The sequence below is a fragment of the Agelaius phoeniceus genome, chromosome 10, assembly GCF_051311805.1.
Source record: "Agelaius phoeniceus isolate bAgePho1 chromosome 10, bAgePho1.hap1, whole genome shotgun sequence".
NCBI classification, from domain to species: Eukaryota; Metazoa; Chordata; class Aves; order Passeriformes; family Icteridae; genus Agelaius; species Agelaius phoeniceus.
In genome coordinates, this window is record NC_135274.1 from 3,637,130 (window position 1) to 3,662,625 (window position 25,496).

Here is a 25,496-nt window from a genome sequence, read left to right on the forward strand (position 1 = left end):
AGGTATCAAAACTTGAACATGTGAGTGATAACCTTGCCTCAAATCAGGATCCAATACTCAGCCCTAGTGTGCCTCAAGGAATCACCCACACACCTCTTACACTAGGGGAACCTTCTTTAAAGATCTCTGAGCTCCTAGGCAGCTCATCAAAATAAAAAAAATTAAAGGCACTGCAATCACTCTCACTTTGCAACTACAGAGGAAGTTGAAGGCTGATTAAAAACCTTATTCTTGTAGAATGCTTTTATTTTTTTAAAAATCATTCCATCTTTGTACGTGTTTTAGTAAGTTTAGTATCCTTGGTAAGGGAACCTACATCACAGAGTTGCGGTGGACACACTCAGGGTTTGTTTGTTCTACACCACAGGGCTTGCAGGTGCCAGAAAGGATCTGGTACACACTGCAGGTGAGTATTTTCTGAAGCTCCACAGATACACATTTTTAGAAGGGGAGGATAAAAAGGGAGACTGTTAAGCAAGCAAACCCCAAAGCAGGGGCACACATAAATATCAGAGCCCAAAATGTCACACAGTTTTAAGTGTGACAGCATGTCAGGGGCTTCCTTCCCTTCCTTCCCTCCACTTCAAGGCAGAAACAGAGACTCTGAGGGAAAAGGGGCACAGTGTCCACCTCCCTCAGGCTCTGGGATGGAGACACCTTTGCCAGGAGCACCAGTGGCACACAGGTGGCCAAGCTCCCCACTGCCACCCCAGCACTGCCTGTGTGGGCCATTCTACTGGAGCTGTGTGTCCCCACACTGCCCCTCCCTGTGCCCAAGGGGGTCCCTGTTTTCCACCACTGCAAACACAGCACCAACAGGGCTGGAGGGCACACGTGCATGAAAACCACTCCAGTTCTCCAGAGAGCCACGATTCCTCCTGAGGGTTTCTCCCCCAGGCCACTGCAGAGAACCCAGAGCAGGCCTCGGGATGGAAATATTCATGAACCATCACCTGCACTGCCCCTCACATCTGGCCCTGCAGGCTGATGCACAGCAATGCATAACTGACAGGGATCAAAAACACGAGGATGCACCCAGAAATCAGGAGGCACCCCCAAAGGACCAGGCTCTGCTCCAGTCAGCAGCTCACTGAGTCCAACCTGCAGGGAGGAGCTTCAAAAAAATAAATAAAAACATCTCATTTGACTCTAAAATACTGCTTCCAGTTTATAGCCACTCTGATTTGAAAGTGCAGCTAATTTATGTCAAGAAGGTCAAAACCAAAGTAGAATATTTCAATTCACTACATTTTTATACAAGTTTGCAAACAAAGTTGAAAGTTGTCACAGACTGAGCTGAGTCAGGTACCATTTTGGAGGTGGGTTTGTTTCACACCTCAATCTAATCTCAAAAATGGCAAACAAGGACAGTGTGAAGGCCCAGGCCCCACTGAAGGCCCTGCCAGGAGCAGCAGCAGGAGGGCTGCGCTCGCCACCGGCTGGGCACGCTGCTCCCAGGCTGGAATGAGCTCCTTGGATGGGCTAACTTTAACCTGGATGGGGTCCCTGATCCACCTCACCCCCTGAACACGTGTGTCCTGTGACAGAACTGGGGCACAGGGAAGGACCACAGCTCAGAGCTGGCACCAGCAGAGCACCAGTGAAACTGAAATGCAGGCTGCAGAACAACGCAGTCAGACACAGAGTGTCCGGGCACAGGGACTGGAAATGTTGCTCAGCATCTGCAGGGCTGGGATGCTGACACCAGAGCATTTCTGCTTATAGATAAGCAATGTAATAGCTGGCTCTCACAATTAAGAGATAAGTATTATGTAGATGTATAAGGATTTTATTGTAAGATGTCATTCCATAGTCCTCTTTCCCCCCTTGTAATAACCTTAGTATCAAGACATTCAGAGGAGGCTGGCTTGGTACCAGGAGGGGCAGCATCACAACACCTGAGCTCCAGTCAAGAATCTCCACCAATGGATGGCACAGAAAGAGCTGACTGACAAAACTTTAAGAGGGACTAAAGATATAAAAGGCAGAGCATCCATTTTGTAGATAAGCCATATGGCCAGTAGTCACAGGGGGCTCCCAGTGCTGTAATTTTTCCTTTTTCAGTTGTTTGTCGTTTCTGTTGAGGTTTAATAAAATTTTAAAAAGTGAGCAGTCGTTTTCCACAGCAGTTTTGTTTGACAGGGCTTTGCAAAACTCAGAGCTGTACCAGGAAAGGTTTGAAATGGCAGGAGCTCTGTGCTGAGCCTGGCTAGGAGGAACCCGTGGCTACCAGAGCTGCCCCTGGCACTGCCCTCTGAACTGAGGCACACAGGAACCTGCTTCTCCTCCAGAAAGCTTTAAGGATACTGATATCTCAGCTGGAACTGCACTCCTGGCCTTCCCCACCCAGATATTTCCCCCATGAATGCTCCAGGAGCCTGAGCACTGGGATTTGTTGGTCCAGAGCCAGAATGACACAGAAGGCACTCCTAAATAGAAACAGCACTAAGCCCCTGACAGTTCAGGAGCCTGATGTAAAACACAGAGCATTGAAGGCCCAGCAAAGAGCAAACCCCACTCTCCTCACAGCACTGTCAGGTCAGAGCTGCCATGCACACAGCCTGGCAATTTCATCTGCTCCAGCATTAGCCTCAGGGTATCACTTTTAACACAATTATAGAAACCTAATAAAAGGTTTCACTGCTATACGTGCCTGGCTGCTGAGATTAAATTAGAACTCATTAGTAATGTCTTAATGTCTCTAATAACTCAGATACTAATTTTAGTTTATCTCATCTCTTTCATCTTGATGAAGAATACCCTCTCCAGTGGGAAGAGGGGAGGAGCAGGGACAGAGGGGGGGCTGAGCCCCCAGAGACAGAGCACCCCAGAGTGAGCTGCCCACCAGCCCTGAGGGCAAACTCCTCCCTTCTTTAAGGAACAAAGCCTTCAATACACCAGAGAGAAAGCACCATTCCTGAAAGTTACCAGCAGCATCATTTCAGGATTTCACCCTGCTAATTTCCCTCCAGGACTTGTGTTCTCAGCTTTCCCCAAGCTGCCCCTCATTTCCTAGCAAGCAATTTGGGAGGAGCCTCTACCTCAGCCTTCCCCTTAAAGCACATCTAACTACACAAGAGCTTCATCCAGTCAAGTTTCAAACAACTACAAAGATGAACAATACCACGACCACTCAGAACCCATTTCAGTATTTGACTACACTCATGGTAAAATAAGTAAATTAAAAATGTCTATCTGAAGATAATTTCCCATGTTCCAACTCACACCTGGTTTTTTCAGCATACAACCCTGGACCTCCAAGAAGCTGCCTCCACTTTCTCTGTTTTCTCCCAAAGGGCAGCAGAGAGCAGTATGGCCTCCCTTAACCTTAATCCTCCTACAACTGAACAAACCCAGCTCTCCATTCCCATGTGTTCCATGATGGGAGCCCCTGCTAGACTAACTTTGTGCCACAGATGCAAAGCACCTGCATCCAAGGCACCTCTCTATTTCATTTTCTTATGCATTAACTTACTGACAGAGCAGAACACTTTCAACTCTACATGCCTGGGCTTCAGTTCCAAAGGGTTTATTATAGCTTTCCTAAAACAAATTAATTTTCTGCTTCAGGTCAGATGTAAGGATTACTATGCTGATTATGTATATTATTTTTCCATTCAAGTCTTTTTCCCTTGAGTACTGGTTAAAAATATGGCCTGGCTTATTTTTTAAAGTGAGAAAAACTACAGACTTTAAAACCTTACTGTTATTATAAAAAAACAGGATAAAGTATCTTGCTCCACTTTGAAAAACTGTCACATTCAGAAGAGTAGGAAAAAAAGTACCTGAGTGTAAAGCATGTGTGTTTTGGAATGCATCAATGATCCCTGATGAAAACTAGTGTGCAACCCCAGAGCAATTAATACATGCCAAAGGCATCACCTTCAGACACTGCCCTGTCACAATTATAAATTACTTTAGGTGCTAAATGCACAGAAAACTATGTATCCTACCTGACATCCATCTGGCCAGCTCCATCAAAATCAGCTGTGCAGTATTTTGTGTTTTTTCGTTTGAATCAAAACGTTTGGGACTTCATTTTGAGCTTTGGTACAAATAAAATCTAAGACTCTGGCCATGACAACTAGCTGAATCAGTATTATTTCCCAAAAGCAGAGAGGCCTGTTTAGCAAACAAAATTAACTTCTTCCAGAAGCTAAATATATATTCATTTTGTTAGCTGACCATGTAGTTTAACAGCTCTGTCCTTAAAATGCTGCACACACAGTAAAAGCCATCCTCTGGAACCAGAAAGCCAAATTTAACACACACTAACTGATCTAGCTGCACCAACTTTTCCAAAGACAGGCTGATTTATTTTTTTCAAACAAGCTGAGCCTCTCATTTCCACTGCAGAGAAGAGTCCTGAGCAAGCACGATCAGAGGGTGAGCTCAGTGCAATCTTTCTTCTGACAGCTTTTGCCTTTGTATTTTGACAAACATTTCAACAGTATTTCCAAACAAAGCTTTAGTGCAAAGCCCAAAATTTTAATGTTGTACAAATATCTTCAAAGGCTCCAAGACTGATTCTGCCTCAGTAACACAGAGAAAGGTGCCAGGAGTACGTTGCATTGTGTCTGGCCCAGCTGAACAGGAGCCAACACTTCATCCTTCTTGAGACTCATCTGTCTGGTATAGCTGCTGCCTCAGCTTGGGGAAAATTCAGCAATTACACACAAACTGATTTGGGGACGAGGCCAAGTCAGATGAAAAAGGAGCTATTTCCAACAAGGGCTGTCCCTGCAATGACTTGGGCCGTGAGCAGAGCCCACACCAGCACAGCCACATCGAGGAAAGGGAATCCAGCCACTGCAGGCTGCCCCACGTTTGTGAGGTTCTTTTTTCATGCAGCCCCAGCAGTGCCCAAACCATCTCCACCTTCAGCTGCAAGCCTGCTGTCAAGAACCTCACCCAGTGGCCATCCTCACCTGGCAGGGAGCCCAGCTCCCTGTGCACAGCCTTACACCACAGCTCAGGCCCACCACAAGCAATAAAATGTTTGCAGATACAAAGATGTGGCATTTGTGAGGGTACCCAGGAAGAGGAGAGAGATGAGAATTTGACTCCATGTTTTCAGGAGCTGATATATTATATTACATTACATTATATCATGCTATATCCTATCATGCTATATCCTATCATGCTATATCCTATCATGCTATACTAAAACTATATGAAAGAAAGAGAAAGGATACATCAGGAGGCTTAACAAGAATGAATAATAAAAACTCATTACTGACTCAGAGAGTCTGACACAGCTGGACTGGGATTGGTCCTTAAATTAAAACAATTCACATGGAACCAATCAAACATTCACCTGTTGGTAAACAATGTCCAAATCACATTTCAAAGCTGGCAAACACAGGAGCAGCAATCAGATAATTCTTGTTTTCATTCCTCTCTGAGGCTTCTCAGCTTCCCAGGAGAAAATCCTGGGCAAAGAGGATTTTTCAGAAAATATCATGGTGACACAAAGACAAGCAAAGGATCTTCAACTCATCAACTCAACATGTGCAGAGCCAAACAGCTGCTGGTTTATCTGTCAGTGTGTCAGATATGGTAGTCACTATGCTTGAAGTAGTGCCAGGAATTAGCACAAAAATCAACAAGCCAGGGCACCAGTGCTCTGGGACATGAAATAGCAGCTAACTCAATAAACCTGCTCTCTGGGCTAGCAGTAAAAGCCAGGCAAGCTCCAGGGAGCAGAGTCCAAGTCAAACTGAGGTGTTCTTTTCTTCCTGCCTCAGGTGCACTGGAACAACCAGGCCCTCCCACACACATTTTCTGACTAGGCAGAAAGAACTTTCCAATCTAAGTCTTTCCACTGTTTTCTTAAAATAATCCTACTATCAGCTTTAATATAAAGATCACACAGACAAACAGCACATTCAAAGGTCCCTTGAAAGGAAGAAGCTCATGAAATACCAAAGCAGAGCCCAAATTTGTCCCATCCACCTACATACAACTTGGCAACATGCATATATCCAGCAGGAAACCTTACAAGTGCAGTTTGGAAAACACGAGTTATGAAAATTTCCTTTCCCCCATCCCTCCTTTCATAATGTACATTAACAGAGATACTATTTAATTGGATCAGTAGACTTTGCATTCTCAGTGTTCCTTTGAACTATGCTGAAACATGACTCAGGCTGTGACCAGATGTGCTATTCCAGTTGAAACAATCAAGGCTCAAAGGTAAACACCTCAAGTTTCATCAAGCACAGCTTAGATAACCTACTAACACAACTACCAGCAAGTGTAGCTACTTCCAACTTTGTCAAGTCAAATAGCATCCATTTGTTCAAGAGTTCTCGAGTAGATGTGGAAAAAAAGTATAAAAGCCCACAAAAAGGAAGAACTCTTGATGGCACTGGAATTACACCTGCACATCTAAGGATGGTGGGAACCTGGAGGTGGTGGGACAGAAGCCCTGGGTGTCAGATTCCAGAGAGCTGGCAGTGCCTGCAGGACAGCTGGAGGCCATCAGGCACCAGCCCTGAGCAGCTTCCAGAGCAGGAACTCTTCCAAATACACAGCTCTCAAGGGCAGCATCTGCACACTGAAATGTTGTTAGGCCTGCTGCTAGGTGCATTTTGTTTGAGTTTTTTTCCTTTTCCCTCTGCTGTTTGCCTGGTTCTCACTGCTCTTGTACTCTGATTTTTGGTGTCATTTCTAAAGCACCTTCTGCCTTACCCCACAGGTCACTGCCTGCTAGGATTTTTACCCTGGCTTGTTCCCCACAGAACCTGTCTTGTGCCTGGACCCAGTGAGCAAAAAAAGCATCTGAGTTTCCTAAACTGAATGGCCCTGCACTCACTGGAACCTACACAGGCATAAACCAGGCACTCCCTTCACTCCTTCAAGTCCATCTCCTCATTCTCCTCAGACAAGATTCCTGTCAGAACTCAGTGCATCCCTCTGGGTGTCCAGAGTTGCCAAGGACCCCACTGGGGTCTCAGAGACCCTGGCACACAGCCCAGAACACCTGGGGATTTGATTGTGACCCTTGGAGCAAGTTGCCAGCTTTGTATGAGGATGTGAAAGTCACACAAGTTTGAATGGTGTAATAATAAAATATTCACAGGGTGAAAATGTAGATTTTAGGATTTTTGGTATGGGGGTGTGGGGACAAGATGGAGGAATCAGGGTGTGCCTGGTCCTTCTTTCTTCTTCTTGGTCTCCATTTTCTGCAGTGATGTTGGCACTTTGGGATTGGTTTAGAGTAGAGGTGCACTGTCTAACATGGGTGATAGGTATTGGGAATTCAGTGTCAATATGTTCTATGTAGTTTGTAGTATAAAAGGACAACACCGCCCCAGGGGAGGTCAGAGTGCCTGTGGCTGCCCTGCTGAGCAGATCTCGGCTGGGCAGAAAGAAAATTTTATAGATAAGAATTAATAAACAACCTCAAGATGGAAAAGTGAAGAGTCCAGACTCGTTCTTCAGTTGTGTGGGCCGAAGCAGAGACATCCTGCACATCTGGGGCTGCAATTAACAACCAAAACCCGAGAGATTCCCATCTCTTGATCCTCCCTGGCCCCTCAGCTCCCCTTCTCCCTGCCTTCCTCCAATTCTCTGCACACCTGTGGGACACCTGGAGCAGCTGGACACATTTCCAGCCCATGGGGCACAGCTTCCCTGCAGGAAGGAGCAGCTGTGCAGGGAGAGAACTCCTCATCCTCAGTTTTCCAGGCTGTTCCTTAGAGAGTCTGGCTGTACCCAGGAGGCTGAAGGCAAAGAGCTGAGAAGGCAGCTGTGGTCACTGTTCTTTGCTTCATGCCTCTTACCAGACCTCTGGCAGGAGGAAAAGGAATGGAACTCACACACAGGAATAAAGGGTCCTGTAACATCTACAAAGCACCCACAACTGGAGATTTTCTCGTGTTTCCCAGAACAGCCTGGTTGTCAGAAGGGTGTTGGAAGGTGCATCTTTGGCATCAATGCCCAGCAGCCATAATGCCACTGCTGGTGAACAGAGTCCTGAAGGAACAAAGTTCCTTAACTTCCACACTTCACTGCCCCCTCCCTCTGGCCTTCCCCACACCAGCCCTAACCTCAGAACCAGCAAAATTTCAGTAGGAAGGCACAAAACTCATAGAATTTCACTGCAAACTCTTAATTGAGCAGCTGAGCAGAGACTCAGCTTGGAACATGCAAGAGCAGCAGGCAAGCACTGCCTGCCATGCCCAGGGACTGCCCTTGGCCACTCCTCCGTGCCTGGCACTTCTTTAGGTGGGTGATAAATTCTTTAATGCTGACTACATTCAATAACTTCCCATGAGCCCCGTGCTAAGTGAGATGTTCTCTGAATGTGGGAGGCAAGCAGCAGGACACTGACTGCTAAAGAGCTTGCTAACTACACACCACATGCAAATTCAAAAGATTTACACTCTCAAGGATCCATCCTTTTTTCTCCTAGAATTGACACAGAAGCATGAAGACTGATGTACAAAAAGTACATTATAAAACAACTCAGGTTGGTGGAGGCCAGTGGATTTCTACATTTCTACATGGAGGCAAGGGGGTTTCTACATTTACTGCAATGCCAACTCCTTCCTCCACTCTCCTGGGACAACACATGTCACTGAATGCAGAGGTGAGAGAAAAATTACAAGAACTTTCATTAATTTAGAGTCTATTACAACTCATCTTTCATTATGTCTCACCACATTCCAAGCAGTAAATCCCATACATTTTCTGCATCACCACGAAAAAAACCAAAAAGATAAATGCATACAAAATATTTTCTAGAGGAGTCTGGCAAATCTTCCTACTCCATGTCTAGTAAATCTTCCTACTCCATGTTATCCAAGGACAGCTATGAACCACCAGCTGCATTCCTGCTCTCCAGAGGGGCCAGCATTTCACTGCCACAGAACCCTGCCTTACCTGAAGAATGAGATACTGAAACCACAAGAGCTGGGAAGCCTCAAATGGAACACAGCTTACAACAAAACTGAACTGGGTTCAAATGGAAGAAGTAGGTTTCCAGCTCTGCACATTTAGGGAAAAAACACTTTCTGAATGCAAATCACACAGGCTGCCTATCTAGTCCTACAGGGAGGACATAAAATTCTTCATGAAGGGTGTGAATCACCTCATTCATCTCAACTTCAAACCCTAATGATAATTCAAATGTCAGCAACTGTTTTATCAACTTTTTAACAGGAACTACTTCCTAATGTGCTCTACCTGCTGTGGTAAGATCCATGCAATGTGGCAAAGCACAGAAAATTTCAAAGATATTGACAGGATCACAATAAAATGTATTTCCTATTCTTCATTTTATCTGTCAACGTAAAATCTGTAAGAAGGTTAGACTGGAAGAAGAAACAAAAGCAAAGATAAATCTAAAAGGAACCAAGGGACTATTGGACATTTGGGCCTCAGAAAGGGAAATTGCAAGAACAGTATTTAAAAGGAGAGGAATAGCAGCTCCTCAATACTCCCTTTCCTCCCAAAATTTGAGTACTTCTGGTTTTACCATCTCACTTGAAAGCCATACATGAAGCCAAGTGCTCAACTATTTTCTCTTCCTTAAAAATACGTCCTAGTCTTGCCTAAGTATTAATTTTACAACTAAATCCTAATGCTTTCAATGAGCTTTTCCTGTAAGCCTGTAACTTCATTTTTGTGTATGACTTCAGAATAAGAAATGGCTGATTTAGATCAGTTTTTACTACCATTTGAACATATTTCTTTAGGATCCCATTCTCACTTTCATTATTTATTTTTAGGGAGAAGAAAGAGGAAAACTATAAAAACCCAGGTGAAATACCCAAGAATTTTAAGGAAAGCACCCTACACTCTTGATACTATTTACACAAAAGGAAGAACTGAACCATAACCAAGCAACTGCTTCCTAGACAAGACACCCCTCACCAGGGCCAATTCTTCAACTTCATCACCCATGACAGAGTAATTCATTAAAACAGGCTGCAGCAAGACTCCAGCATCACAAGGTCTCTGCACCTCCTTCCCTTCCTGTGGTTCCTCATGCAGACAATGCCACTGCTGTCACTGCTGGAATTTGTCACAAACTGAATGTGATGCCACAAACTGGACCCACGAGCACTGGGAGGCATCCCAGAGCAGGAGAGACAGGAAAGAGCCCAGCACAGGTGACAGGAACTGCAGAGGAACACTCACTGAGCACAGCCATGCACAGGAACCAGCTGACAGCCCCACAGGTCACAGACAAGGCACCAGGAGCCTGTTCCTGATGGTCCAGGCTGAGCCCACATTTATGCTCAGATCACTTCTACCCCTCCAGACCACGTGTGCAGGAAAGGGGAAAGGTAAAAATATCAGAGAGCTTGGTTCAGCACCCCCTGATGTCAATGGAGACACCCAGTGGCATCAAGTCATACAAAATAAAACAAAATACAGTCAGAGACAGCTCTGTGCTGGGCTTCATGTGGGGATTTAGCAGTTTGAGACTAACAGAGCTCTGTACCCACAGAGCTTTGGGTCAAACTCTTGAGTAGATCCTGGAACAGGGATCACAGCCAGGAAACCCAAGAAAACCTATCCTTAGTAAGAAAAAATCAAAATTAAAATTAAGAGAAAAATGATCCTACAAAGAATTGTGATTTAGAAATGCTTTAATTACCTTAGAGTAACTTGCATTTCATTTCAGACAAGAGCAAAACCAAAGTGATTTTTAGCTGCATGCATTCAATGAAAACCAGTGGAAGGTTAAGCAGCCAAAACCCCAAACATATCATGGAGTTAGTGACAGCATTCATGGGTCTAAAGCAGTGAGGGTCCATGAGCAAAGTTCATCTAACTCCCATGAAATTAATGCCACACCAGTATTGGCCCATAACCACATGGCAGTGCTCAGGATGGGACTGCTCTTCTGCCCTTTCTCATTTATTTTGGCACTGCTTTGTTCTGTCTGCCTGGACCTTGGAGGACATTCTGATTGTGGCAGGAGCAGGTAAGGAATGAAGAACTGGAGAAATCCAGACAGTCCACAGTGAAATCTCACCTGAAGGGCCATGCCCTGATTTCTGAGTACCAGTGACACCCTAGGCTGGAAAGCAGCCAAGCTCACTGCACAGGACACACTCCACCAGCCTCTCCAGGACCCCAGCAGCGTGTTCAGCAGGAAAATCTGCATCTTTCTGGGACTCCTTGAGCCAGGATAATGATTCTGAAACAGATGCTGCTTCCCAAAGGCTGAGGGGAGGCAGGAAGATGTTCTAAAAGCCTTTAAACTGAGGCCACAGACAAACAACTTTCAAAACCCAGTGTGGAAACCCCTGATGGACTCCTACATGTGGCAACACTAAAATGCACGTTTGACCTAAGGCTCCACGCTTTGTTTCAGACATGGAAAAGAGGAATACTAAAATGCACATTTAACCTTAGGCTCCAGACTTTGTTTCAGACATGGAAAAGTGGAAGGCCTCTTCCATTAGTTTGCTTAGACCAGTAAGCAGTTCTTAGTGGAGAGTGCCCTCTGCTATGTGCATGTTCAGTGCTTTCCTAAGACCAGCTTTTGATTTGGACCCTGTGCACCTGTTATATCAATTAAGAAATCATGTTTCTCCCTGACATCACCCCAACAAGGCACCTCCCCAGCACATTGAACTAATTATCCTTCCCTTCTCCCTTGTGCTGTTCCACCCAGAACCACCAGCACTCCTGGAGCCCTGGGGTGGCCAGCACAGCCCTGGTGGCACAGCTGGACATGGGGCAGGCAGTGCTGGCTCTGCTCAATCCACATTTGGGAAAGCCAGGGCCAGGCAGGGGATGGCAGCCACAGAGACACAGCAGCCAGGCTGGCACAGGCTGGCCCCAGGCAGCCCTTGCTGCTCAGCTCATGTTTTGGCACCTGGGAGAGTGACTTAGAACAAACTTTCCAAATCCAAGCCAAGAGCCCTGCCAACAAATGACACTGACACTTTTCATCCCAGCTGGGGTTTGTTTCTATCAGAGAAGGCACAGCAGGTCTGTTACAACAAGGGGGAAGCTCCCAGTTAGCTTTAGATCCCAAGCAGGTACAGCCAAACCACAGCTGCTTTTTGGGGAATGCAAATGTTTAGATTTCCTGACATATCTAAAGCAAACCAGATTAGAAAGAGTAAATTTGATTATTGCAGCTTGAAACTGAAAATGCAATGCTTTAGCCAAATACAACTTTGGGCTGCTCCAAATGGTAACAGATATATTTTTTTCCCAAATTTCAAAACTCAGATTAGGAGATTAAAGCCAAGTCTTCTCAGAGCAGAAGTTTGAAAGCCTTTCCCTGAGAGCTGTGCTTTCAATTCCTTTTTTTAAAGCCCTAGTCTGTTTTGGGAAGCCAGTGGTTTTTCTACATATACTTTGTTCTCTTGCCTTCACACTCATTACACCACCCATGTAAAATGAGAAGGAGCACTGCAGTTCTCAAAGCTGGATCTTTTTGTGAGCTGCAGGGAGGGAATATTTTCACCACCATCATAGGGCAACCATGTAAACCCCTGGGTGTGACCGTGTTCACAGGGGTCTGAGGATGAGGGAAGAGACAAGGATCTGACTCCATGTTTCAGAAGGCTGATTTATTATTTTATGATATATATTACATTAAAACTATACTACAACAGTAGAAGAAAAAGGTTTCATCAGAAGGCTGGCTAAGTTAAGAATAGAAAGTAAAGAAGGACAACAAAGGTTTGCGGCTCTGACTCTGTGTCTGAGCCAGCTGGGCTGTGATTGGCCATAAATTACAAACATCTAAGATGGGCCAATCCCAGCTGCACCTGTTGCATTCCACAGCAGCAGATAACCATTGGTTACATTTTGTTCTTGAGGCCTCAGCTTCTCAGGAGGAAAAATCTTAAGGAAAGGATTTTTCATGAAAAGATGTCTGCAACACCTGGGTGCTGCTCCCCAAATATCACCTAACAAGCCCCTGCTTCTAAAAACATCACCCCAGCCTTCCAGTTGCCACATTTTTGAGTTTTCTTATGGAAGGACAATGGAGCAGGAGCACAGGACATTAAGGTTTGTGACTGGATTAGAGGGATGGAGCACCTCTCCTACAGTGACAGCCTGAGAGAACTGCAATTGTTTAGCCTGCACAAGGGAAGGGCTCAGGGTGATCTAATTACAGCCTTCCAGCACCTGAGAGGAACCTACCAAAAAAATGGAATTATTGCCAAGAGCATGGAGTGACAGGACAAGGAGAGCAGATTCAAACCCAGAGCAGTCTTAGATTTGATATTAGAAATTCTCTGCTGTGAGGGTGGTGAGGCCCTGGCACAGGTTACCCAGAGATGTTATGGATGTTCCATCCTTGGGAGTGTTCAAAGCCGGGCTGGACAGGGCTTGGAGCAACCTGGTCTAGTGGAAAGTGTCCCTGGGTTGGAACGAGATGATCTTTAGGGTCCCTTCCAACCCAAACCACTCCATGATTTCACCCTCTGAGAGACTCGCAGGACAAGCCACGTAAAGCCCAAACCATGCAGCATTCTGCAGACAGACAGACAAGACAGACATGCTTTGGGGAGGACAGACACAAGCTCTGAGCTGGAGCAGGAGAGAATGATCTGAATGTGGGCAGCATGCCAGGGATGGCTACACAGGACTGGAATAGAGGGATCTAATCCCTCCCTTTGGAGCAGGACCAAATCCACCTGGGGATGCAAACTTTACCCTGTCACAGACATCTTTTATGGAAAATCCTTTCCTTAGGGTTTTTCCTCCTGAGAAGCTGAGAGGCCTCAGGAACAAAATGTACCCAATGGTTATCTGCTGCTGTGGAATGCAACAGGTGTATCTGGGATTGGGCTCATGGGGTTGTTTCTAATTAATGGCCAATCACAGTCAGCTGGCTCGGACTCTCTGTCCCAGACACAAACCTTTGTTATCATTCTTTCTTTTTCTATTCTTAGCTAACCTTCTGATGAAATCCTTTCTTCTATTCTTTTAGTATAGTTTTAATATAATATATATCATAAAATAATAAATCAAGCCTTCTGAAACATGGAGTCAACATTCTCATCTCTTCCCTCATCCTTAAACCCCTGTGAACACGGTCACAACCCTCATCTTTGAGCCTTTCTCAGCCATGAAGAATAACTTCCCCACATCAGTAACAACAAAACACTGCTCAAGAATTAACACCCCAAAACAGGGAAACACTGCTAAACAGAGGGTTAAGGACCAGAGCTCCCCTCAACCTGAAAACTTAAGATATACTCAGACTTGCTCTGGAAATCCCATGTCTATTTGCAAGACTTAAAATTTTGATCAATGTCTTCTGATTTCAGTAGCCTAATTTCCACCTCACCTACACACCTGCAGGACAGTAAACGACCTACCACCAGCAAAATCTAGGGGGAATATTTTATTTAAGTTAGGAGCAAATGCTCCACACATCTTCAGGTGTCCCCATGCTCCTTTCCACAACAATGCAGTTTCCCACTAGCAGTCCTGCAACTCGACTGCTGCTCAGTTTGGTCACCTGAAAACTGATTTTTCTCCCTGCTTCCATCTTCCACTACATGGCAAAACTGAATTTGTTAATTTTGCCTTCCTGATCATGGAATGTTATATCCCCATGCTGTTTGCTCCTTCTTCACAATACTCAAACCCATAAAGGAGGAAGAAACCTATTCTTAGGGCTCAAATACCAAGTTATAATCCTTAATGAGTCACCACATCTGGAATTCACTTCATTCATTCCAGGTGCACGGGACTCAAATTTAGTTTAGATTAATTTACACCAACAAGCTTATTGCTCTGGGACCAGTGCAAAAGCACAGAGCATCGTTTCAGAGCAGAACAAACCACAGCAGTTGTCATTTGAGTGTTACTGCAAAGAGGAAGGCCCTAAGAATAGAATAATGGTGTATTTTAGCAAGGAAAAGCTAGGTTTTGCATTAGGAAAAAACCTATGCAGGAGGGTAATTAAGCACTGGAACAAACAGACAAAAAAGGCTGTGATCTTCTCTCACTGATTTAAACAGTTTATTCTGGCCACAAGCAGAGGGAATGGACCAGATGATCACTTCAGCTCTCTTTCAGTACTATTTTCTGTTATTATAATCTTTCAGCAGCTCTCAGCAGTGTATTTTTCTAATTACATCCAGTTTTCAACAGATTAGTCTCCCTTTATTCACATTTCCTAGCACAAACACCCAGAGCAAGCTGTTCCTGGACACCAGCTCCTTTGGCACTATGTTGCAGTACCTTTTGTGAGGATTTGGCCCTTAAGATCTCTCAAGAGTAGAGCTTTAATTTCACAGCACGGATCTTGCTCATTTTACTCCATATTTACCGAGAACAAAGGGAAGACTATGCAAATGCCCTGCTACTTAGACCTGAACAAAGTGGAAGCAAACATGTAGATGTGAATGGGAGACATAATGGTAGGAAAAAAAGCAGCCCTTTTCAAAAGTGAAATGACTTTGTCAGGGTCCCTTTGCACTACGTGCATGGATGATTTGTGACAAAACAAAAAAGTGCTAGCCTAGCACGTCACCCATGTCAGAGATTAGAGCACTTCAAAACCTTCAGTAGTTCAAGCACTTGCTGGAACTTGAAAGGCTTTCTTAGGCAGTGCTGAGCTTCTTTATGGCTTTTACACGACTTTGATGTGCACCTAAGAGTGAGGAATCTTAATCTGAAAGTTTTCTATGGAAACACCCATTTTGTGTAATAAATCAGAAAATCTCATCACCCTGATTAACGCTGAGTCAAAAGTTTGCAAGTGGTTTTTTGCCCAAAGTTAAAGATTCAGAGTCATTGTTTGGATACCCTGAATTTCCAAGCACTTTGGTACTTTCAAAAGCTTCTACAAAAATTGCACTGGTGTAATATTTCTGCTCATTGACAAAGTATGGTGTGCAAGGAAGTAGGTGCTCATGCAAGTGTCACTTTCTCCCCCATTCTCACTCCCTCTTGAAAGCAAAGACTTCAAGTTTTCCTTGAAGTTAAGGGATCTGGGGACACACAATCAGTTTCTCCTGTGTTACAAAACTTCTTCTCTGAGTGCAAACATGGATGTGTAAACATCAGCTTCATTTCCCCCCTCACTCCACACCCTTAACCCCTAGGAGCATTAATGGGAATTATGCATGCATAACGAGCACAGAATGCTCCCCTTATGAATAGGGGCCTTGTTGGAACAATGAATACATTTAACCATTAACATCTAGGGATGTGCCCAACTATCCAATTTAACTAGCTGCCAAACAAAGCTACCATGACCTATCTGATATTGTCAGGTTTGCCACTGCAGCTCTCTGAAATTTGTCTCTCATTTGTTTCTGAAGGAGGTGACAGCTCTTTGTCACAGGGAGCTCCTTGCAGGAGGATGGGCTCCAGAGCCCTGGCTCATCCACCAGGGGATGGAAGAACTCTGCACAGGCACAGACCATGACCCCAGGAAGCAAGCAGAGGCGTCAGAAGACCAAAAAAATCTCTAGATATAATTTAAGTACATATATATGCTGGCCATCAGTATTAATAGACACTCAGTAAGAGCAGAGAAAGGCAGAATATGGCACAGAATCACATAAAGTAGGCTGAGAATTACATTTCAAAAGAAAATAGTGCAAAGACAACTTCTAGGGGAATAATTTTGTCCTCTGCAGGTCTGAAATTCCTATACAATTACCTGGCTACACTTGTTCTTTATTTCTGTATTTTAGCCATCAAAATGCAAGACAGAACCTGAGGATATGTATCAATGACACCCTCCTGAGACTTCTGAGTCCACAAAATAAATGTAATGGTATCACCTGTGATACTCAAAATTCCTCTGTTGTCTTAATTTCTTTCTGTATTCTTCCAGCTTGTGCTGTGAAATTTCACAAGTTCAAACTTTACTCGTTATTCATGCATGTATGAATACACTAAGAAGGTAATTAATAACTCTCCTTTAAAACTGATGTACTGAAAAGACTGAAATAGATAGATTTATTCTCCTGGAAGTGCACACACAGTGTGTCTCAGTAAGGAAAGGCAAGGTTGTGATTGCTCCATCATAAATCATGTGTGTAACTCTGCTGAGCTGCTTGGTGCTGTACAATGGCACAGAGCCCCAGGAGGGTCCAGGACAGGCAAGGAATCCATAAAACTCATCTGTCAGACTGCCAGGGTCAGCCTTTGGGCAGCACCCTGGACAGAAGGGAGCGCTGCTGGCCCAGAGGGTTCCTGTGGCTGCTGAGCTGTGGTGCTTCCCCTGCCATCAGGCACCAGCACGGGACCCAGCATGGAATCAGCAAAGCCACCTGAGATTCACTTCACATCCTGAATGAAACAGGGAGGCAAACCTGCTCTTTAGGCTCCTCTGCAGGGTGGTCTGACAGACCAGTGCTGCTGCAGCAGCTCAGACACAAAGGGCTCATCCTCTCATCATCAGCATCACCACAGAGAATATTTATCGGCTGGAAGGGACAAAATGCAGCCATAGAAAGGGTCAGAGCAAGTTGGCACCGTTCTGCTATGGCTACAGTTCCCTGTCCAGACCAGGCTCAGGCCCCAGCACACCTGGATCTACAGATCACTGGGTCAGGAAGGACACAAAACAGGACAAACCTTGGGGAAAAACCACAAAACCTTGTCCTCCTCAGTCTGTGCTATGGAATCCTGTGCACAGCTTAAAGCTCCTAGCTTGAAGCTCTGGTTACTTTTGTGCATCTCAACAGAAGATACTGTGCAGAAATATTTTGTGGTTTGCCATCAAATAATATAATATACTGCCTCAAAACACTAAATCCTCACTGCTTGGTGGAAGATTTAAACAGGCTTGCCTCCCTATCTTATTCTATCCTTAGGATAAATCATTTAATATTAGCTAGATGCTTTCTTTCATCCACTTGTGCTGCTCAGAAGTTCCTTGTATGTGAACAAAGCAAACACCTTTAAATATATCTTCATGTGTATGAGGATAACCCTATCATCTTAAATGCTGATACCTAATCAACACATTGATACACTCCATATAAATTTTGTCACAGGCCTGACTGGTGTCTGAGAATTGACTCTGATCCACCAAAATTTTTATTTTCCCCTAGAAGCAGAAGCTATGCTCTAAACTGATATGTGATGAGTGTGCATCTGAACTATTATTAAACATATGCCACTTTATCATGTCATTTTATGCTTTCATGGGACAAAGATTCAATTACAAAGACTTTACAGTATTTGGAACTGGTTTTATACCATTTAAAAGCAAAACCATTTCACCACTCAGGGTGCATTTTACACATATCCTTGCTTTTTACAGATCCTCAGGCTATGACATTTTTCATTATTAACCCTTATGAAAGCTCTTCTTTATTTTGATGTATTTATTTTATTGATTTATATAGCAATTATTGTGCCAACTTTGTTTCCACTCACCACATCAGTGCCTTTTCATTAGCACTGCCCTTTGGTTAAGAGCTGCCACACTAGCATGGGGGTGTGGGAACATTATTTTTCTATTATTTTCCCATAATGATTTGGTAGCAAAACTTCAGTGGCACATAAGGTATTCCAGAGGCAGCTTTTGGGAGCCACCAGTATTTTAGGATGAGTCATTTCCTACTAAGCTTTTTTTCCATCCCAAGGTCCAGTTCAACTCCAGAATCACCAGATCTTGAGCAGCCCATTAAAATTAAAAATCATTACACACTCTTTTCAGCAGAGATTTCTCAGAGAATGAATAGACCATGTGAATTGTAGCAATACTTGACTCAGTCTGACAAGAAGATTGTGTGCTGGGGGAGAGTAGGTTCTCTGCTGACTCTTGGATACCTTCCCAAGACATTTACAGGAAAGGCTGATGTGAGTAACTAAGTCATTTTTCTTCTCACCTGGACCAAATGCTCATGCAAGCCACCAAGGACAATGATCTTGGGGCTCGTGGATATGAAAACTACAGGTTTCCATCTGGCAGTGGAACAGCAATTCCATCTTTATGAGGCATTAAGTAAGTTTAAACACATTTTTTCTGCCTATAGATTACTCCCAAGAGGGCATTACAGAGTGGGCAGCTGGTCCTGCGTCAAACAGAAATTTAAGACATGGGAAAAGAAGGGGAAAAAAGATGTTACTGCTGGTGAGACCTTGCCTGTACCTACAGGCATGACCAGCTTCAGGTTAACACTTCTGGTGACAGCCTGAGCCTGAAGAGTGCCATAAAACTCTGAAAAGATTAATGAAGGAAGGGTCCTTACTCCAGAGGAGCTGCAGGCTGCAAAAGCAAAGCTTTCCTTCTACTCAGAACAACTATTTCAGCAGGCACAGACCACAGCCCCTGACTGAGTGAGAGGAGTGAAGGAAGCACAGCTTTCAGGTTCAGCTTCCAGCTCAGAAACCAATGTAACTTCCAGCCTTTTCCCTCACCTAAGGAAAGAATTAAGTGAAAGTCAGCCTGAAGAAGTGAAGGGACAGCTCACTGATAATTTTTCTAGCTGCAATCTACCACCCTTTTTTCACGGTTGGGTTTTCAGCAATAAAGTTACTCACAGCAATATATCATGATATAGCCTGTAGACAGGGAAACTGAGGCACAACTGTTCTGAGAGAGCAACAAAGATAGGGACAGAATCCATCTCACACTGCACCAGCCTACCCTCTCTGTGATATAAATCACCAAGAAGCCTGTGTGTTCATAAATAAGCAAACACCAAGTGTAACAGGAAAAACACCTTCCACTTAACAAGCTGCAAGGCAATGCCATGGACATTTCAAACTTGGGTACAACCAGGTTTGCCAAAAAGAAACAGGAACCTCATGGAAACAGGACTGGTTTTGTGCCTTTTTTCACAATTGTAACCACCCTATACAGTTCTCTGCATAAACAGAACTGTGCTCATCCAGCAGTGTTTTCTCCCAGAGGGATCCTTCATCCAACCCAGCTGAAGGCAGTCCCACAAACCACACGTGCAGGTGGACAGAATATCCAACTGCAGCTCACACCAGAGCATTTTAGTCTCTCATTCTGATGGGGTAAAAACTTCCCAGAGCCAACAGAGCAAGTCCACATCTCCTCTGACACACAGCAGACACTGACAGAATGTTACTGTGAGCAAAATGCCTTCCTGAACACCACCTTCACCAGCGGAACCTCGCTGCTCTCATTAGGGAGCCAGAAAAGCTGAGCAGGAATAAAAGAAAAACAGGAGAATAAAGTATGGCATGACCCACTTCATAAGAAAATGGGCAATTTAATAGATATTCTTGGACATATACAAAATAGGGATCTAGTTCATGCTCCTTTCTCAACACACATGGGAGCTGTGCCACAGACAGAGGTGGGAAGAGATCCAGTCTAATGCATGCACACACACAGCAAGGGGCTTCTGGTGGAATCTAGGACTTGTCTGTCATTATTCAGAAAGTAAAACAGTTTTAATGTATAAATTGTTAATGCATGTCCAGCTCTACAATGGGATATTCAATATAGACACAGTAATGAACACTCCTGCTGATTTAAGGTGCAGGACGACACCAGAGAATAAAGCAGCTTTTACTAGAACAAAACCTGCCCTTCAGAAGTTCCAGAGCACAGCCTGGGCATCTTCTGCACTCTTTATAAACCAGGAGTATAACAAGATAAAGCTAATCATCCCTTTGGTGGTTTTCTACAAGATGATTATTTGTAAGGTAAAGAGCTCCTAAAATTCTTTCACAAATGACATATTTTCCATGCTTCCCAGAAACCAGCCCAATTCTTCTCTCTTACTTACCATATGTTTACAGACTGGGGTTTTTGCATGCTCGGGCACTAGTCAAGCAGGCAGAGGGAGAACTGAGCATATGTGAATGTAGGATGTTCTCGTGGTTGCTTACATGATTACCCAAGGAATCACAAGAGGACTTTTATTGTATTTGCAGGGAGCAATGATGAATCTGACTCCACGTTCTCAGAAGGCTAATTCATTATTTTATGATACTATATTATAATAAAGAATGCTATGCTAAACTATACTAAAGAATACAGCAAGGATACTTACTGAATGCTAAAAAAAATTAATGAAAAACTCGTGACTCTTTCCAGAGTCCTGACACAGCTTGGCCCTGATTGGCCAAAGAGCAAAAACAACTCACAGCAGAATCCAATGGAACAATCACCTATGAGCACAACACAGGAGAAGCAAATCAGATAATTATTGTTTTCCTTTCTCTCTGAGGCTTCTCAGTTTCCCAGGAGAAAAATCCTGGCTGAAGGAATTTTTCAGAAAATGTGAATGCCACAGACTTTTATTCTGCTTCTGCTACCATTCGCTGCCTGACTGTGGTCACGTCACGTCACAGACTCCACTTGGGTCCATCCAGTTGTCCCCCTGAGAACCTGGAGAGCAGTGACAGGCAGGCACCACCACGCCCCATGTCCCAGAAAAACCTGGGAGTGCCCAGAACTCCTCTGGAGCCCGTGCCAGGGCGCACTGGGGGCTGTAACACAAGCCAGGGCTGGCAGGGCACGGCCAGCACAGCAGCCCCCGCCCGGGAGCCATTCCAGACGGGGCAGCACGCGTCAGGTTGGAGCTATCCAGACTCCCTGGAACCAAAGGCTTAGTCCCCTGGCAGGATTAACATAGCCCTGCACCCCTGGAGACTGCTTAGAATCCTCTCTCATCAAAATGGAGCTCCTACAGAAACATCCCGGCTCAGTCTGTGATAATCAAAGTACACGAGCAGGGACACATTATCTCATTTCTCAGTCTGGAGAAGGCACAAAAAGCCCTTCCTGTGGATCACAGCCAAGGCAGGAGGACCTTTACCTGACCAATCTTTGCTATTTGCAGCAAATTACCCTTAAAACACTCCATTTGTACCAAAAAGTAAAGTACCAGAGAGAAGCACAGATTCCACCAGAGGAGAAGGGAGTGTCACAGACAGAGCAAGCAGATCTGCTGTGTGAAAATGCCTGCAGTTTGGATGTCTTACCCATCCCATACCCAAACATGTCCTCAGCCCTGCACTCATCCATGGACTAGACTTCACAGTAGAAAAATATCTCATGTCTTTTGGGGGAAGCTGTGGAAGGGAAATTTAAAACAAAACTCCTGCTCATCTCTAAGAGCTCATTCAGGTGACAATTTTCAGGCAGGTTGCTGCCAGATTCACATCACACCTTATGAGCAAAAGCCTTTTTTTTTTTTTCCTTTCCTTAGGAATCTTCCTCCTTCCCTTGACACTACATTTTACCCAGGAGGCTGGCAGGTCCTGCCCAAGCTCCCCACCTCACTTCAGGCCATGCTGCAGCCCTCTCCCAGCACTCAGCAATCCCAGGAACCTGGCTGCAGACCAGGTGAGCACAGGGAAGCGGGATCCAGAATCCACCAGCTGACAGCTCCAGCACTGCAACCACAGCTAATGCCACAGGACAGGGTAGGCTACTAATTCTCCCAAGCATTTCATTTGATTCCAGGTGAAATGGGCACCACCCATAAGAGAAGACAGAACATTTACACCTGTCTGTCTGTCCATCCCTCCCCAGGCACTGGGTTGGGCCTCTCTCCCTGACTGAGCTGCTGGTTTTCCTGAAGGGTCTAAGAACCTAATAATCATTAAGACCTCTGCCAGATTTGTTCTATTAGCCTATAAATACTGGCATGAGATTAGCCAAGGGCTTTCAACACTTTGGTGACTAAAAATATCTAATACACAGACAACAAGACTGCAAAAGTTTCATTTTTTTTAGAGAAAAGCCCAAACCAACATGCAGGTGACTGAGGAGCACCCTAGGGCAGGGCAGGTCTGGCCCATGTGAGCAGAAATAAAAGCTCCTGGCACTGCAGCCAGGGCTCAATTGAGCCCAGCATGCTGCTCCCCAGTGCCACCCCCAGCTCCCACCACTCCTCCACTTTAGCTGACATCCAGCATCTCCAGGGGATGTGCTTCAACATTTGTGTGGCATTAAAATGCACAATAAAATGAGCCCCAATGTCAGGAGAAATGTGTGTATATTAAGATATATTCGCTGATAACAGCTGCCCAGGAAGATGCTGGAAAACACTTCAGTGTTTAATTAAAAGAGGGCACAAGACAGGAGGCATTAGTGCCCAGCAGGGATCATCAAAGCACACCAGCTGTGGTGCAGCAGAGTGATACTCAAGGAACAGGGAAGATCAATATGCACCACTTGTTCTCAGCTCTGCTCCAAACCTCTTCAAAGGAAACCTTTATGAGCTAAAATTTAAAAGCATTATTACCCTTCCTCACCTTGTCTCTTGCCATTTCTTTTCTGGGAGCTTGTTATTCAACAGGGGAGTTGGACAGGACACAAGAAGACAATGAAGCCTGTTCAGTAGGGTTGGAACTAAATGAGCTTAAGGTCCCTCCCAACCCAAACCATTCCATGATTCTGTGATTCTCTTCAGCATCACAGGACCTGTATCTTCCTTCTGAAAGCACACAACTTTTTGAGAAAGTTTCTTCTACAGCACTAGAGTTTTATAGATAATGTAAATCCCTCAATTCAGAGTTGGAGGGACTTCTTCCAGGAAGAGCTCAGGAGAGAGGGTTAAGCATCCATCACAATGGATGAAAAGCCTTGTTTTGCCTCTCCAGAACCACCATCTGATGCTTCTATCAGCACAGAACAGTAAAACCAGGCTTCAAAATGTCATTCCTGAAAATCTCTTCTTGCCAGAAAATGACAAATGATTCTTCCTCCACAGGTAACTCTACACCCCTGTGTCATCTCAACTACCTCATGCAAAGTGAAGATCACCAGCACTCTGCAATCGATTACAGCCACAAGAGATCAGCCCAATGGCCTATCAAATTTAATCCCCAAGACAGAAACCCGTGCCAGAAAACATATCCAAAACTCATCTAAGACAAGGAGTCTTTCCATCAAACTCCACAGGCTTTGAATAGAACTGCTCTCAAAAAAAAAAAAAAAAAAAAAGTAAAAATAATAAAACAACAACCCAAATTGAAACTTGTACCACCACACACCTCTAGGCAATTGCAGTGGCATGACGTAGCTAGAAATTGTGTTAGGAGATTGATATTCTCTTTTTTATTTCAATGCCTGCAAACATTGTCTTTAAACAGATTCACTGAACTATTTAGATTGGAAAACATGTAAAAGTGAGGAATGTGACTTCATTATCTAGATATATGATACATTCACAAGAGTTTAATTACGAAGTGCTTCATCCCCGTACCAGGTTAGTTGTAGAATATGCAATAAAAAAGTCTATTCTTATTATCTACGTATTACTTTTCTCTTTCAGTGCTGCCAGGCATTGTTCCCGAACTCTGCAAAGGCAAAACGGAACAACACTCTGCTCATCAACTTTCCCAAGTGCTGCATACTTACTGCTTAACTAAGCAAAAGCCAAGTTCTGCTGGCTGTATCCCTCCAAGGTGTCACCTCTGCCTTTCCCTATGACAGCGCTCCCGAACCCATCCGCAAGATAACTCTTCCCGGGGCAGAACTTACAGCGAATTCAGCCCCTGGCTGCTGACCCCACACCTAGCCGGCAAAACAAACCTGCCAAAAACTGCCCGGCAAAACAAACCTGCCAAAAACTGCCCGGCAAAACAAACCTGCCAAAAGCTGCCCGGTACCGACTGCCTCCTGCCCAGGGAGCCTTGCCGCGGGGAGCGCTCTGCCCCGGCACTCGGCGCAGGGATGGCAGCGGTGCGAACGCGGGATGGAAGCCCCGCTGCTGGCGGTGGGCAGCGGTGTGCAGCACCACCTGCACGGTGCAGGAGCAGCAGTCCTGCCGCTCTCCCCTCCCGGCAAATGCCGAGTTCTTTCAGCCAGCGGCGTGCCCGGTGCGCTCGCTGCCGCTCCCCAGCCCGCCGGGAGGGAGCCGGGGCGGCAGCGGCACCGCGGGACCCCGGCTGAGGCGAGCCCGGCTGAGGCGAGCCCGGCCCCCGCCCCGCAACCCTCCCGCGGCGGAGCGGCCACCCGCGGGTACCCCGGTACTGACCGGCCGTGGGCACGTCGGGGACCAGCTTGAGGGGCCCGATCTGCCGCAGCTGGAACGCCGTCCGCACTTCGTGGCAGCTAGGGGACCTGCCCGCCGCCACCGCGCCGCAAAGCCCCGCCGCCAGCAGCCACAGCCCCAGGACGGCGCGGCTCCCGCCGGCGGCCATCTCGCACCCCGGCCACGGCCGCGGGCGGCCCGAGCGCTGCGGGGCGCGGGCCCTCAGCCGGTCCCGGCGGCGGCAGCGCTGCCCCCGCCCGCCGCCCGCGCTCCTCCTCGGCGGGAGCGGCCGCCGCCCCTCCCCGCCCCTCCCAGCGGGGCCCGAGGGGCGCCGCCGCCCCCCGAGCGCGGCGGGGGCAGGGCCGGCGGCGGGCCGGGAGCCCCGGGAGCCCCAGCCGGGCGGGGGACGTGAGGCCGGCAGCCCGGGCAGCCTTGGCAGGGACCGGCCCCGCGGGACGGCCGCGCTGAAGTTTGCGCTGAGCATCGCTGCGGTCCCTGCAGAGCCGGGCAGGGCAGGGCGAGGCACCCGGCGGTGCACGGAGAAGGGAGATGCGCGCTCTCGGCGTTGGGCTGCTCAGAACAGGTACGAGAGCAAACGGAGCAGGAGGAATAAAGGGA

General features: G+C 45.8%; 1 protein-coding gene across 2 annotated transcripts in view; it reads right to left on the reverse strand.

The window, feature by feature from the left end:
* Positions 1-25,174, reverse strand: part of LOC129124603 (glypican-5-like) — a 378,241-nt gene extending 353,067 nt beyond the window's left edge. Inside the window, exon 1 of one of the 2 annotated variants that reach the window (XM_077183633.1) lies at positions 24,882-25,174. In XM_077183633.1, the coding sequence (XP_077039748.1) occupies positions 24,882-25,047 (166 nt within the window). In that variant the 5' untranslated portion in view covers positions 25,048-25,174. The remainder of the gene's footprint in view (positions 1-24,881) is intronic. The other variant, XM_054639664.2, reaches the window with a different exon arrangement.
* Positions 25,175-25,496: the final 322 nt, after the last annotated feature.